Raw genomic sequence first — 14,437 nt, 5'->3', positions numbered from 1 at the left:
TCAGTGGTGTAATGAGATAAGTGAGTGTGTGTGTGTGTGTGTGTGTGTGTGTTTGTAAATATTTCATTTATTCTAATTTGTTAGATGATGATACTGCATACATCACATATCCAGCAGTAGGGCTGAAATTACACACAAACAGACATGCATGTGGTATGGTGTAAAGATCTGCTTTTTCACTTTTGCATGAAGCCACTTGAAATGAAAGGCTGAGGGAGGTGTGTGTGTGTGTGTGTGTGTGTGTGTGTGTGTGTGTGTGTGTGTGTGTGTGTGGGTGGGTGTATTATAGGGGTTTTAGTTGATTTCACAACATTACTGAAACAACGCCATCTTACGCCTTTATTGCAGCAAGTGTGAATGAATGAACATGTCGACACAAGGATGACAACTTATTTTGCGTCGGAATTGAAATGTTCTCTCCTCTGGACAAAAACCTTTCACGTACATTCAGCTTCAAAACAAGGTCAGATTTCTGGTTCATTGTCACTAATTGGTAGTTATTATCCTCTTTTCTTTCCTCCTTGTTTAAGTAACATACAGACCTCAGAGCGGTCATGACTTGCAGTGTGAGCCAGCCAGCGATGCTGGTAATCACATAAGGGATGTAGCGGCTCTTAGAAGTCATTATAGATTGTCTACAGTATGTGTGTGTGTGGAGTATTGTACTACTGTAGAATAAACAAAGACTACTGCTCTGGGCTGTACAGTGGTTGCAAAGTAATTAAACCAGTCATCAATCATGTGAAACATTTTCACATTTATGACTTTCCCAGGTAGACACACAGATATAGAGACAGGTATACACGTTTACACCTTTACCCATCCTTTGTGTTTTCTCGTATTTAACAGATATTTAAAATAAGTTAGTAAAACCACTGTACTGTATGTTTGGCAGACAATATGATGCAGTGATTCTCTCAAACTTGATAGTGAAAACTAGTCTGGCTATCACCAGACCAAGCTCAATCTTTTAAGATTGAACATTAGTCTGGTGAGTCTGCTCTGTATTTTCTACTGCACAAGAGGAGTGATCAACGGGAGTAGTTCAAATGACTCTGTACGCAATTGGTTAGTCCTTCAACCAATCAGACCAACGATCCGGGTGACGTAGCAGCGACAGCGGCATCAAAAGGTTGCTGCACTTTGGTGGCCGCTATGTTGAATGTAAACAAAAAGCTGCTTGGTCGCTTCTCTATGATCATCATGTTAAACCCGCCAATAGCACGCCAGGTGGATAAGCCAGTTTGTGATTGGTCCCTGCAGATTTGTAACGAAAGCAGGATAGATAAATGTACAGGTTTCCAGCCTGAGCTGCAGGGCGAAATCAAATTGGCGGCAGATCGGGCTGGGTTTACCCAGCCTAAGTGAAAACACTCTTCAAGGTTTGATTCATATGATGTTGTGTTAAGCAAACTCAGGCAAATACATACATGTCATACATAAAATGTTGATTGGGTCTAAATGAATAAAGTAATAAATGTCAGGCTGTATTGTTTTGGCATCAATGAGAAAGGGTGCTGCAGTGTGTTGCTTTCTACACCTGCACATCATTTCTTTTATGACTCAGTTTGTATTGATATAATACATGTGGCAGAGTGGTTACGAGATAGCTTCACATGGAGACGTAGAGGTGTTCACAGGTTTAAAATCTAACAATACTTTGTTGTTCCATCTCCTCTAGAACGTCACATAGAAGCGTTTTCTGGTCTGACCCCCCCATCGGCAGGACGACATAATTTGTCTGTGCCTTTTGAAACATTTGCAAATCGCTGTTGAAAAATAAATTCAGTTTTATGATGTGTCTTGTTCAGGGTGGTTAGGTTTTGGCCAAAAACAGCTCGGTTAGGTTTAGGGAAAGATCGTGGTTTGGATTAAAGTAAGTACTTTGGTTCATGCTAGAGAAACAGCGGTTTGGGTTAAAATGACTACTTTGTTAATGTAATGGGCCCTTTGTCGTCATGGTTACAGTAATTAAGACGTTCCCAACTGTCAGCTGGAAACGGGTTACAGCAATCAATTTTTTAAGTTTTGATATTTTGTTGACCATCCGCCCTGACCTCTACATGGACTTTGTCATTCTATGATGACATCCCTTGACTTCAGTGTTTGCTCCCATCATAATTACTGCTAGGGCTTTGTTACTTACGCGTAAACAGATGTTGTTTTGAGGCGCTTGCACAAAAGACTGATGCTGTTGATTTTCTTGGTTGGCCAGTCTCAAAATGGATGGATGAAGTGATACATCTCTGCCTGTCAATAATCACTCCAAGCATTGCAGTCTTTGGCTTCCCTAATAACTGTTCAGGTCCACACCTGTTCAAGGTCTGCTCTCATTTTAATTTCTGCTCAAAGGGTAAGGTTAGTCAACTGCTGTTTATTGTTCCTCCTTTTGTGTGTTAGATAATTTTTCTTGTACTGTAGATTTATCTTGTATTTATTTCCACCTGTACCTTTGCTTACTTAGCTCATAGTTCCTTTACATTGACCTAATATCACAGAGTATAATTTGATGGTGCTCACAGATGATTTCATATTAACGTACCCCCCAGCTTTAACATCAACATTCCCTAAAAGTCAGAGTATTAAAAGAATATGTGCTAATTCCTGCAGAAGGGCCTTCTGGAATTAGAAGCAGACGTAGACAGGCCCAGACACCCGCCATGGCAGAGAATTTGTTTGGAATTCATGTCTCCGAGGAAAATATGAAACAGGGTGCCTCAAATCATCTGATTTTTGATAGCTTCTCTCTGTATTTTATCTCTCTTTCAACCCTCTGCTCTGTTTGTTTTTTTATTTCCTCTCTCTCTCTTTCGGTTTGTCTGCTTTTAGTTGGATGTTATTTTCCTCCAGGTTACTGATACTCTTTTTTTAAATAAACCAAAATAACAATTTCAGTGATAATTAGGTCAATAACTTTTTTGCCTGAATTAAAACATGTATCAACATGACATTTTCCTCATGCTTATTTCCTGCACTGCAGTGTTTCACCAGTGCATCTGAGGACATGTTTGGACACAGCTCGTGTTGCTATCATCATATTGTACTAATATTAAGTTGTGTGCTGCTGAAGTGTCTCTTAATAAAGCCAGGAAGGTTTTGGAGATGACACATCTTAATTTGAGTATGTTGCTGCTCCTTAAAATCACAGCCCTATTCTGCTGAACAGCAAGGTGTGGTCTTAACTGAGCTGCAAGGACGTTATGAAGCGCACGCGCACACGCACACACACGCACACACACACACACACACACACACACACACACATACACAGTTGCAAAAATACTGTACATGCACCACCATGTACATGTAAAGTCACACACAAATAAAATTAACTGATTTATTGAATCTGCCAACAACCACAGCAAATCCAGACAAACCCTGAGATACAAAAATCCACAGGACTTCATTTGATTAGACACAAAACATTAGACACGCTGACTATTTGTGAAATGTCATAAACATAAAACAATACTTTTCGCACATACACACAAATGTGCACACATTTGCCTGCACTGGAGACATCTCAGGGTGTTGGGGTGTACAGCTGGTATTGATTTCACGGCATGCTGGGGTGTGCAGGTCTCGTCGCACGCCACCCATTGTGTGTGTGTGTGTGTTACCATTCCTAATGAATCCCATTCACTGAATCATGCGATATGGAGTTGGCAGTGTTGACGTTGGTGACTGCACGCTCACAGCGTTCCAACTCTTGGAAATAAAAGTCTTTCACTTAGTCTCCGCACACACACATACGATGGCTCGTTAAGTGGCTATTCTTTTTTCTCCCTCTCATTCTGTCTAACACACACACACATACATATACTCAGTCCCTAGTTTCTCATCTATCTAGGCAGAGTCCTGCCATTGAAATCATCAATGTCCTGAACAATTCCCACCGCTTGCTTGTTTCTAGGCAAACTTTACACTTATTGTCAACAAATCCCATGGACAGACCGGGCTTCAGCGAAACATTAATCTGTCTCTCAGTACAGTGGCACTCAGCCCAAAGCCCATTCAGTCATGTCTGATGACATACATTTTTAACAGGTGACAAATATATATCTCCATTTAAAAAAAGGCTCAGCGGTTTCCTGAAACACGTGGGCACTGTAGTTTTTAGCAAACTCAAACTGGAGTAATTAGTACATTTGTTTGGGACTATTTTCAGCAGCGGATGACTTCACATTTAGTCCTCTAGTGAGTATTTATGGCAGCAGGACAGTGTATTCAGGATTGACTCGAAAACATCTACAGTGCCCATGTTCATTGTAATGAAGGAACATAGGGGTGTGCAATTGATCGATTTTTAATCGTGATTACGATTTCTGTTCCTAACGATCCCAAAAACAGAGTAATCGAGAAAAACAATTATTTTGCACATTACGTTTTTCAAGTGAACTCTTATTTTGTCCTGTGTTCTGAATGGAGAGAAAAAAAGCTCAAACGGGAAAAGTGTTCACAGTTCAAAAAACAGTTCAAGGTGTTTTCACTGTTGATTTGTTTAACTGTTTCACTGTTTTTATTTTTTTTATTGCAATAATTACAACGTCTTTCCAAAAGTCAATGAGTAATCGTGCAAAATAATTGTGATTTCAATATTGACCAAAATAATTGTGATTATGATTCTTTCCATAATCGAGCAGCCCTAAAGGAACATATCACAGAGTGCAATGGAGGGGTTCACCTATGTGTTTTTTGGACTAATATTGAGCTCTATAGAACACAGGAATAAGATATTTCAGGCTACTTGTTAGTAGCATCAGCAGCATTGTTGTTTTTGGTCTTTTTATGGGATTAAAATTATTAAAAATATAAATTCGCTAACTTTATCATTTTTATTACTATTTTGTATTTTCTAAACAATGTTTAATTTAATCCCAGTAACTAAAAACAGGTTTTTAAAGGATTTGAAAGATCTGGAAGGTTTTAGACATTGAATTGGTCCTGGATCAACTGTTAAAGATAAAGATCTCCCATCAAAGAAAAATTTAAGTCTGAATTTAAAGTCACTGGACAAAGAGGACAAAGAATGCACAAGATATATACGACAAAGCATAATCTTATTTCAGTCCAGTCGGTCTCTGAGATGCTTTCATAGCTGCAACAACTGAGGATAAAGACGTGTTGAGCCGATGGCGAGAATGATGCTGAAGCCACTGGCGAGGATAGACGATCAATTTGCAGTTGTGGTTGGACATGCCTTCAGCCAGGAGTGTTAAGCTCTGCACCCAAAATAAACCAGCAGCTGTGGTGTGTATGAGTGTGCACGAGAGAGAGAGAGAGAGAGAGAGAGAGAGAGAGAGAGAGAGAGAGAGAGCGAGAGCGCGCGCGAGAGAGAGAGAGAGAGAGAGAGAGAGAGAGAGAGAGCGAGAGCGCGCGCGAGAGAGAGAGAGAGAGAAAGCCATCCTCTCAGCACCACAGATCTCGTGATGCTTGAGATCGTAGTAATGGACCAGGATTGAGAGAAAGGTGCTTTTATCCTGTTCCGTGTAGCTGCGATATTGACTGACTGGATGGACGGATGGCTGACTGGAAACTACCTTATGTCACTTGTAGTGCTCCCTCTTTTTTCCAGTTGTTGTCCTGTGATCGATTGAGTATGAGTAAAAGATGTCTGAATGTGGTGTGGTTTAATGTGTAGGTAATGTGCATGTCATGCCACTGTTTCATAATGAAAATGCTGAAAGTGTTGAAATGAAAAAGGTCAAAGCCTTTGTGCATTTCCTTAGGATTGCTCGTTCTATTCTCTAAAACCCATTGTTCCAAATTACTGGACCTGTTTTCTATGGCGTTATTTTTGTTTCTTTATAACCCAAGCAACAACAAAAAAATGTTTAAGAGCTTATTTCTCACTGCAATCAAAAACCAAGTTTCAATCACAACAACATTTGATTTTGAATCAAAAGTTTTGCTTTTAAATCAAAAAGTTTTGCTTTTGAATCAAAATGTTTTGCCTGTAAGTGAAAAAGTTTTGCTTGTGAGTGAAAAGGTTTTCCTTGCAAGTCAAAAAGTTTTGAGTACCATGGTACCAGAGCTGCAGCCATGTATCTATAGAGCTCAACAGTCCCGCCCCTCCTCCGAGAGACCTTGGGTTCCAGAAGTAAATTTCCCATTCATTTCTCCCATTGACATCTGGAAAAATCCGTATATAAAGAGTTTTAGACCATGTCTTAGGCTAACCAGACGGTACGTGACTCATAAGCATACAACGTATCATTTCGAGTAAAAAAACGAACAGAAAATCCCAAAAAAGTCAAAGGTACAAGACTGTGTACATATCGTCATTTCAGAGCGAAGGAACTACTCATCCCATAAACCACCGCGCACCACTGAATAAAGGAAGCTGCGTTAGTTTAGCTAACAGCTAATTCGGCTAACCGCTAGCTGAGACAGCATGTAATAACTTTAAAAGACCCTCAAAATAAAACCTGAAAATAACCGTTAAAATATATAACAGCTGTTATGTCAGCTGTAGCTGGTTTTACCCAGTGTTAAGTTTGAGTTAACGTTATTTTAGACTGAATCAAGCTGTCAGCTAGCGGTTAGCCGAATTAGCTGTTAGCTAAACTAACGTTAGCTTCCCGGCAGAGGCTAACGGCAGAAGCGTGGAACAGATCGTGATTCGTGCAGTGTCGTAAATCCTCGTGACGGCTCGTGCAGGCAGCACAGATCGGGTACTGACACCCCCCCTCCTCACCAGCATGAGTTCCACCAATCAGAGGCATCACTGTGGGATTCATAGACTGTATATAAGAATGGACCAACAGATCCCGTTGCTCTGGACGGAGACCAGTGAAGGCCGTTAGAAGCACTTTTCCGGTGAGCGCTGAGCGTTACTGCGCAGCCTCCAACTGAGAGAGACGACGTAAATGTGCCGTGAGCAACGTTTCTGAAAGTTGTAAGTCTTCTGGTAGCTGTGCCAAGAGAAATCTCAATCATTCCCAATCTTGCAGAGACGGAGAGCGTAGGTATATGTAAGGAGATAACGTAGGCACAGGCTAATTATTGATCACTAAAATGATAGTTAACATTAGTAATTACACTTAAACAGCTAATGTGAGACGAAACTGCCTGCGCGCTTCTCCTGTACTATACGGTAATTCCTCTACTATGCGACAGTAAGTCGCGTGGTTATGACACAATCGTTAGCCTATTTTTATAAAAACGTCTGCTACGGAGCCATAACGTGAGGTACAAGGTAATGGAGCCTTTTATACATTGTTGTGTTTCTTTAGAAGTAAACAATGGACAAATAAAGTCTTTAAACTCTTCAGATGTAAAGTTATTCTCTGTCAAAGTGACGTCAAAATGAATGGCAATCAATGGGATGCTAACGGGGGGTGATCGCTTTGTAGCATTAAAATGGCGCCATAGGAGGTTCGCGGTCCGAGGAGAAGCTTACCCCCTTGGTGGGATTGTGGAATTGTTCAGGATTGTGGGTAATCAAGTACTTATCCAAGACATCGCTAATAAAAGACATTTACCTCAAAACAAGGGTAGTGCCCCATGATTTTTGGCATCTATATGAGCATATACAATCGCTGAGTCATGTCGGCATGCTGGTTTAAAGTCTACCATCGACGGTTACAATTTTATGGCTTATATTCCAATTTGTCAATGGAGAAATTGTATTGGATTTTTACTTCCGGAACCCGCTGTGGGCGGGACTGTTGAGCTCTATTGGCTGCAGCGCTTGAATATGGGTGTGGCCATGCCCAGTCAAACCCACCAATAGAAACTCTTATCTAAGCCATTTTTGTCTCGTACAACTTTTAGACTCAAAACGATTAGACTCAAAACTTTTTGATTCGCAAGCAAAACTTTCTGATTCAAAATCAAATATTTTTGTGATGCAAAAAAGACAAACTTGGTTTTTGAATGCAGTGAGAGAAATATGCTCTTAAACCTTTTTTTTTTTTTTGGTTCATAAAGAAATAGAAACATAGTTTTCAATCTCCTGTGTAAATTTGGTTTCCAACATAAAGTATTACTTAAAGGTATAGTTTCACATTTTTTATATATATTCTTATTTGTTTTATTTTGGTAGCTACATAGCTGGTTTGCTTAGCGAGTAAATTCCAATCCACAGAGAAATGCACACAGCCAATTTTCAGAAACAGTGCCTTTAAACGAGCCATTAGGACTTCCGTAGTGCTGTGATGTCACAACTATACTATATATAGGTAGAAAGTGTCGCTACAGTCCCGTTACAGTCATTCCCCGGCTGCAATGATGGTGCAGAGACTCAGAGATTGAAGATGCAGAAGACCCAGAAACACTGACCAATCAGAGCAGACTGGGCTTTTTCAGGAGGGGGGGCTTACAGAAACAGGTGCTAAAACAAAGCATTTCAGACAAAGGGTGACTACAGGTATATCCAGACAGACAGTTTGAAGACAATAATAAGTTTTTTTAAGGTCCTATGACATGCTGCTTTTTGGATGCTTTTATATAGACCTTAGTGGTCCCCTAATACTGTATCTGAAGTCTCTTTCCCGAAATTCAGCCTTGGTGCAGAATTACAGCCACTAGAGCCAGTCCCACAATGAGCTTTACTACAAAAAGCTTTATGATGTGCCATTTCTGTGTCTGTAGCTTTAAATGCTATTGAATAGGAGAGTGGGGGGGGGGCAAGGTAGAGGGTGGGGGTGTGGCCTTGACCAACTGCCATGCTTCGCTTGTTTGCAAGCCATGATGTCTCTCTCTTTCTCATGGGTGGGCCAAATTCTCTGGGTGGGCAAAGCAGAGAAAGGGGAGGTAACCTTTCCCCTTATGAAGTCATAAGGGGCAGATTCCAGATTGGCCCATCTGAGCTTTCATTTTCTCAAAGGCAGAGCAGGATACCCAGTGCTCAGTTTACACCTATCACCATTTCTAGCCACTGGGGGACCACAGGCAGGCTCGGGGAACTCATATTAATGTTGAAAAACCTCATAAAGTGACATTTCTATGCCATGGGACCTTTAAACATAAAGGCATCTAAGCATGTTCTAGTACAAACCCAAAATACAAGTATGAACCTGAAAATGAGCATAACATGGGATAGATTTCTCTATATGTTATCCAATATCAGTATCCTGCATTTTGGGCACTTGTGTGTGCAAACAAAAGTTAGAACCAATCAATAAACTAAAAGTCATTTTTTGTTTGTCCCTTGTACTGTAGATATCCGGGAGACAGCGTTTGTTTATGCCATCACGGCGGCTGGTGTGACCCACGCTGTAACCCAGGCCTGCAGTATGGGAGACCTCCTACAGTGTGGCTGTGAGGCGACCAGGAACAGAGCACCTCCAAGGCCGTCTTCATCCTCCCCCTCTGGGGATGGAGTCAAGTGGGAGTGGGGGGGCTGCGGAGATGATGTGGAGTTTGGGTATGAAAAGTCGAAACAGTTTATGGACGCCAAGAGGAGAAGGGGCAAGAGTGACATTAGGACACTCATTGACCTGCACAACAACGAGGCTGGGCGGCTGGTAAGAAATAGTTTCAGAATGAATACCTCAATATGTCTGTGCAGTTTCTGTTTACCTCTTAAAGAGCAGAGTTAGAAAAAAACATATTTTTACTGCTACTGTGCTGTAGTGTACACAGGCGTGATATTTTACTATACTCAAAGATTTTAGCAGCAACGGTGTTGCTTGTCCTGTGGAATGTTCCATCATTCCACAAACATGCAAAAGAGAAAGACATTGCCCTGAGCCATATTTGTGTAGCGGCGTAAGCTGATATTCTTACAAGAATCAGGTTTCTCAAACACAAAAACAAGAGTGTGCCACACATTTTGTTTTTAAGCCTCCGAGGCAGGTAGCTTCTTATGTTTCCACAGCCCTTGTAGAAGTTTAAAGTTCCTCTTTGTTGCCCGTATGAACGCCGAATGAATTATGGCCTCGATGAGTCAACGTGCTAACGAAAGAGTGGAAATAAAGTAGCAACTTTGAGAGTAGTTAATTACGTTGATTTGAAATATACCTCGGTAAATCTTCCACATCACATTTACTTTAAGCTGTCAGTGTTTTGTCTGTTTGTTACACCCACCAAAACACAGAGTTGCAAAGTTCACTTTAGTTGGGCTCAAAGGCAAGTAGCGATGAGAGGGGAGTATTTTGGGATATAGTCCAATTGCAGCATTAGCGAACAAACGAGCTGCACACAAATGCGCAGAGGTTAAGAAATAAGCATGCTGCAAATGTTTGTTTATGTACATGCATGCGCATGTGCTTGTATACATGTTTTGCAGGTGTGTGTGTGTGTGTGTGTGTGTGTGTGTGTGTGTGTGTGTGTGTGTGTGTGTGTGATGGGTTAATTATGTGCAGTAATAGTGAATGATCTGTTGTCAAGGCTTGTTAGATGTAGGAAGGCCAGAGGCAAAATGAAGGGAGAGGGGGGTTGGGGAGTTAAATTCCTTCTGAATAGCGTCTGCTTTTATCTTACCTATCTATCAGTGTGTGTATTTGTGGTGTGTGTGTGTGTGTGTGTGTGTGTTTGTGTGTGTGTGTGATCCAGTTGCTTTGTCTGCGATATATCATGAAAACACAATAATAAATTACTTCTTTAGAGAACTTGCCATTTATCAAAAGCAGTCCTGCTTCACTTCAGGGTACAAGTTTAAAAGTTCCCTTTGTTCCTTTTTTTTTGTTACATCAACCTTCTCTCTTTCTCCATATATGTGTCCCCCATTTGCCCTCCTTCACCTCTCCGCTTTCCCCTGCCACCCAAAACCCTAAACCCACCAACTGCTCCATGTTTTCCCTTCCCAGGCGGTGAAGCTCTACATGCGGACAGAGTGCAAGTGCCACGGCCTGTCAGGGTCATGCACTCTGCGCACATGCTGGAAGAAGATGCCTCATTTCCGTGAGGTGGGCGACCGGCTGCTGGAGCGCTTCAACGGCGCTTCCAAGGTGATGGGAGGCAATGATGGCAAGACCCTGATCCCTGTCGGCCAGAACATAAAGCCACCAGATAAGCAGGATCTGATATACTCTGACGAGTCGCCCGATTTCTGCCTTGCAAATCGGAAAACTGGCTCACTGGGGACACGGGGGCGCATGTGCAACAGCACAGCCATGGACATCAGTGGCTGCGACCTGCTTTGCTGCGAGCGCGGCTACCGGGAGGAAACAGTGGTGTTAGAGGAGAACTGTCTGTGTCGTTTCCACTGGTGTTGTGTGGTCCAGTGCAAGAAATGCTTGGTCCAAAAAGAACTTAGTCTCTGTCACTGATGAACTGATGAACTGAGGTTGACAGCAGTCAATATGACTTGGTTACTTCTGTTACTTTTTGAGGTTTTTGCTTTCATTTGGCTTGTGTGAAAGAAGAATAGGGTTTGGACTTTTATGGTAATCATTTTGTTTCAGTTTTTGCACCAGTCACATTCAGATAATGCCCCAAAAATGTTCATTTTAAATAATATTCAATCTCAGCTCTGGCTGGTTTGGTTCCCAGGAATTTTGACAGACATCAGAGTTGCTGGCCAAAGGTTCAAAAGACAGAAAGTAAATGCAACCATATGGAAACAATGGTAGGGCGGGGACTAAAATAGATCAAATAGAGAAATGTTTCTTTCTGAACTACCTATTTTTCTCGTTTTTGTTTATGAAAAGGACCAAAGAATGTGAAAATTTCTATTTTCCATCTCAATGAAAGAGGAGGACCTATGCATGGAGGTTTCTTAGTGTCACTTCCACTACCAGTTCAACAGCTGAGCTTGATGTAGACTGCCATCTAAAACCAAAGAATTTAAGATTTCACCTTGTGCGGATGCACCCGATATGGTAATAAAATTTCCTTAACTGAGTGTTCGCTAAGCCCTGTCCCCTTTAATTACTTCCTGTTGCTATTCTTGGCAAGTTTTACATTCTCATATGGTACATATACAGTTTACAATAACAGCACAATATTTACCACTCAAAAGTCTTCGTAATTTTTGCAACAGTGGGTCCTTTATTTCAGAAGGACAAAAGCAGGCTTCAGCTGTCACTGAAAGCTTTTATCAGCTATTGCGAGCTAGTTACGCTAATGAGCTGGTAGAAAGTGCCAACTGACTTGTAGCTGCATTAGGTTATTACTTTAGGTGCTAATTACAGTCTTCATTGGAGCAATCCATTCTTTAGCATACTTTTACCCTTGTCTTTTGGGTGCACCTTGCAAACTCTTTATATGTGAAGCATCACTCTTACTACAGCCCCATGCACATCACTTCAGCATGTGGAGAAAAAGTTTGACAGACCTGCCATGCCCTGGTACGGTTTCTAAGCTATGATTGGACAGTTGATGTTTGTGGGAGAGGTTTAGTGAAAGGTCAACAGTATAAACTGCCTGCTAATCTACAAGGGCACCACTGACTATTATGAAACCTTTTGAGCCTCTAAGGATATTGTATTATCTGCTATTTAAGTCCTTCAGAGACATTGCTTTCTATTTACAATGTGCTGTAGGATCATTGAAAGATTAAGGATCTCACTATGGCCCAAAATTCTTGATTAGGCATTAGCAATAATAAGAGCATCATTTTACTCCAAATCTTTTTTTATATCAACCTTTCTCTTACAGCATAGCCTTTGAGTCAATAGCACACATCAAATACAAAAAGATGCTGGTCTTGCCTTTTTTCTTTTTTTTCCTGCGACTGCATTAAAAATATACAAAAAAAGGGAAATTGTATCACATTTGAAGAATGGTGTCAGCACCATGTTTTGCAGGTGTGGACTTGGCCTGCCAGCAAAGACTGTTATTTATATAAAGATATGATGACAAGACTACTCACTTCCATCTCCCTCAGAAGCACTTTGGATACAATGGCTGCCATGCACTTCCTCAATAGCTTGTCTGTTTCTATTTAACCAAAAGAGAAACCTTTCCTCACGTGACATTGTTTGGTATCCAGAAAATGTATATAATGTATTTTGTTTATCTGTTATGATATACAGGGCTAATGTAATAATGCACTTTGGATGTTAGCTTTCGTTTGATACTGTATTTGCATATGTGTGTGTGTGCATGTTTGTGAAAGAAAGTGTTGAGTATGTGTTTGTGCAGGTTGGCCAGTTATCAGCGTATCCTTCAGTTGACAGTAGCTTTCATATATCTTTAAGTTGCTGTCTGATGTTAAAGTGCATTATGTTGGTTATTAAAAGCACACTGCTCTTTGACTCTCTGTCTCTTTGTGAAGCAGACAAGATCATTTGTTTGTGTTCAGAGAAAAAAGTCATGACATCTCATTTACACTTATGTTTTATTACTAGACAATGTACAGTACAGTAAGTATACTAAACTATAATAATGCATTGCCTCCACTTGTTCTGTTCCTGGATATTATCCTACATTTAGGATTCAGAATCATCTTGTTTTGACCTTACAGTTGGTGATGTTTGTGTTTCAGGAAGCTATCATGATTCAGATCTGGCTGTTGCATAGTTACTTTCAATATCTGTTTGATGACAGCTTTTTGAACTTACTTTTCAACTAGACCAGCATCATTTTAATTCCAAAGTGAAATATCCATCATCAACACTGGTATACAGGTAAAGTACATCTTCAGTAACAGGATGTTAGCAGTTATCCTTACATTTATGAGACTATAGTCTATAGACTATAGATTGTTTTTGAAATATTCATTAAAAGCATTTTTCAGAAAGAAATCATTCATTCAAGCGTTCAATCCATTTGTATAAATGAACAAGGCCCCACAGATTCATATTCACAGTGCACGGTGACCAATGGCTACATATTGAGTCAATATTAGGATGACCACTATTGCAGCAATCAAGCAACTGATAGTATTTCTATTAAGAGCACACATGTATTTAATATTAGAATGAGATCAACTGACTCTCACACACACTTGTTAGGAAAGGGTCATATCTCATCAGGGATGGTGAATCACCACTGATTTGAGTAAATATATATATATATATATATATATATATATAAAAATGGTTAACATGATGACATGCTTTTCAGTTATTGTTGCTGTAACTTTGATTGTTTTAATCTACTGTAAGGCATCAGGACAGTGGTAATTATCAGAAATAATGGAACTACAGTAGTCACATAATATAATGTTTGTATGATTTTTGGGCTGTCGTTACGATTTATAGCTACAACTTCTGTAACTCTCCTTTAATGGAAATACAAGAATGACTTAAGACAAAGTCACATTACTGTAACAGTGCTGTCTGATTTTGTGTACTTCTTTATCCCACCTGTCGAGTGACGTGAACCTAAGACCATTTCAATATTTGCATATTGTCGCTGTCAGCCAAAACCTTTCATGTCCGAAACAGCTTTTTAGGAAATTAAAAAAAGGCTAATTCGAAAAACAATGTATTGAGCTATTTTTCTCAGACGAAATAAACCAATAGCATTGATTTATAAAAAGAAAAAATGTAAAAGGACAAAATATGGAGATTCAAGGTATCTCTGACAGCCACGCTATGTAAAA

The 14,437-nt window shown here is 40.3% G+C and overlaps 1 protein-coding gene across 1 annotated transcript in view; it reads left to right on the top strand.

Annotated features, from left to right (window-relative positions):
* Nucleotides 1-13,145, top strand: part of wnt6b (wingless-type MMTV integration site family, member 6b) — a 29,247-nt gene extending 16,102 nt beyond the window's left edge. The window contains exons 3-4 of the mRNA XM_031281817.2: nucleotides 9,166-9,470; nucleotides 10,755-13,145. Of these exons, the coding sequence (XP_031137677.1) occupies nucleotides 9,166-9,470; nucleotides 10,755-11,216 (767 nt within the window). The 3' untranslated portion in view covers nucleotides 11,217-13,145. The remainder of the gene's footprint in view (nucleotides 1-9,165; nucleotides 9,471-10,754) is intronic.
* Nucleotides 13,146-14,437: the final 1,292 nt, after the last annotated feature.

Source organism: Sander lucioperca, chromosome 8 (assembly GCF_008315115.2).
Source record: "Sander lucioperca isolate FBNREF2018 chromosome 8, SLUC_FBN_1.2, whole genome shotgun sequence".
NCBI lineage: Eukaryota > Metazoa > Chordata > Actinopteri > Perciformes > Percidae > Sander > Sander lucioperca.
The sequence above is the reverse complement of the archived record's forward strand: the minus strand, read 5'-3'. Positions and strand labels throughout refer to the sequence as shown.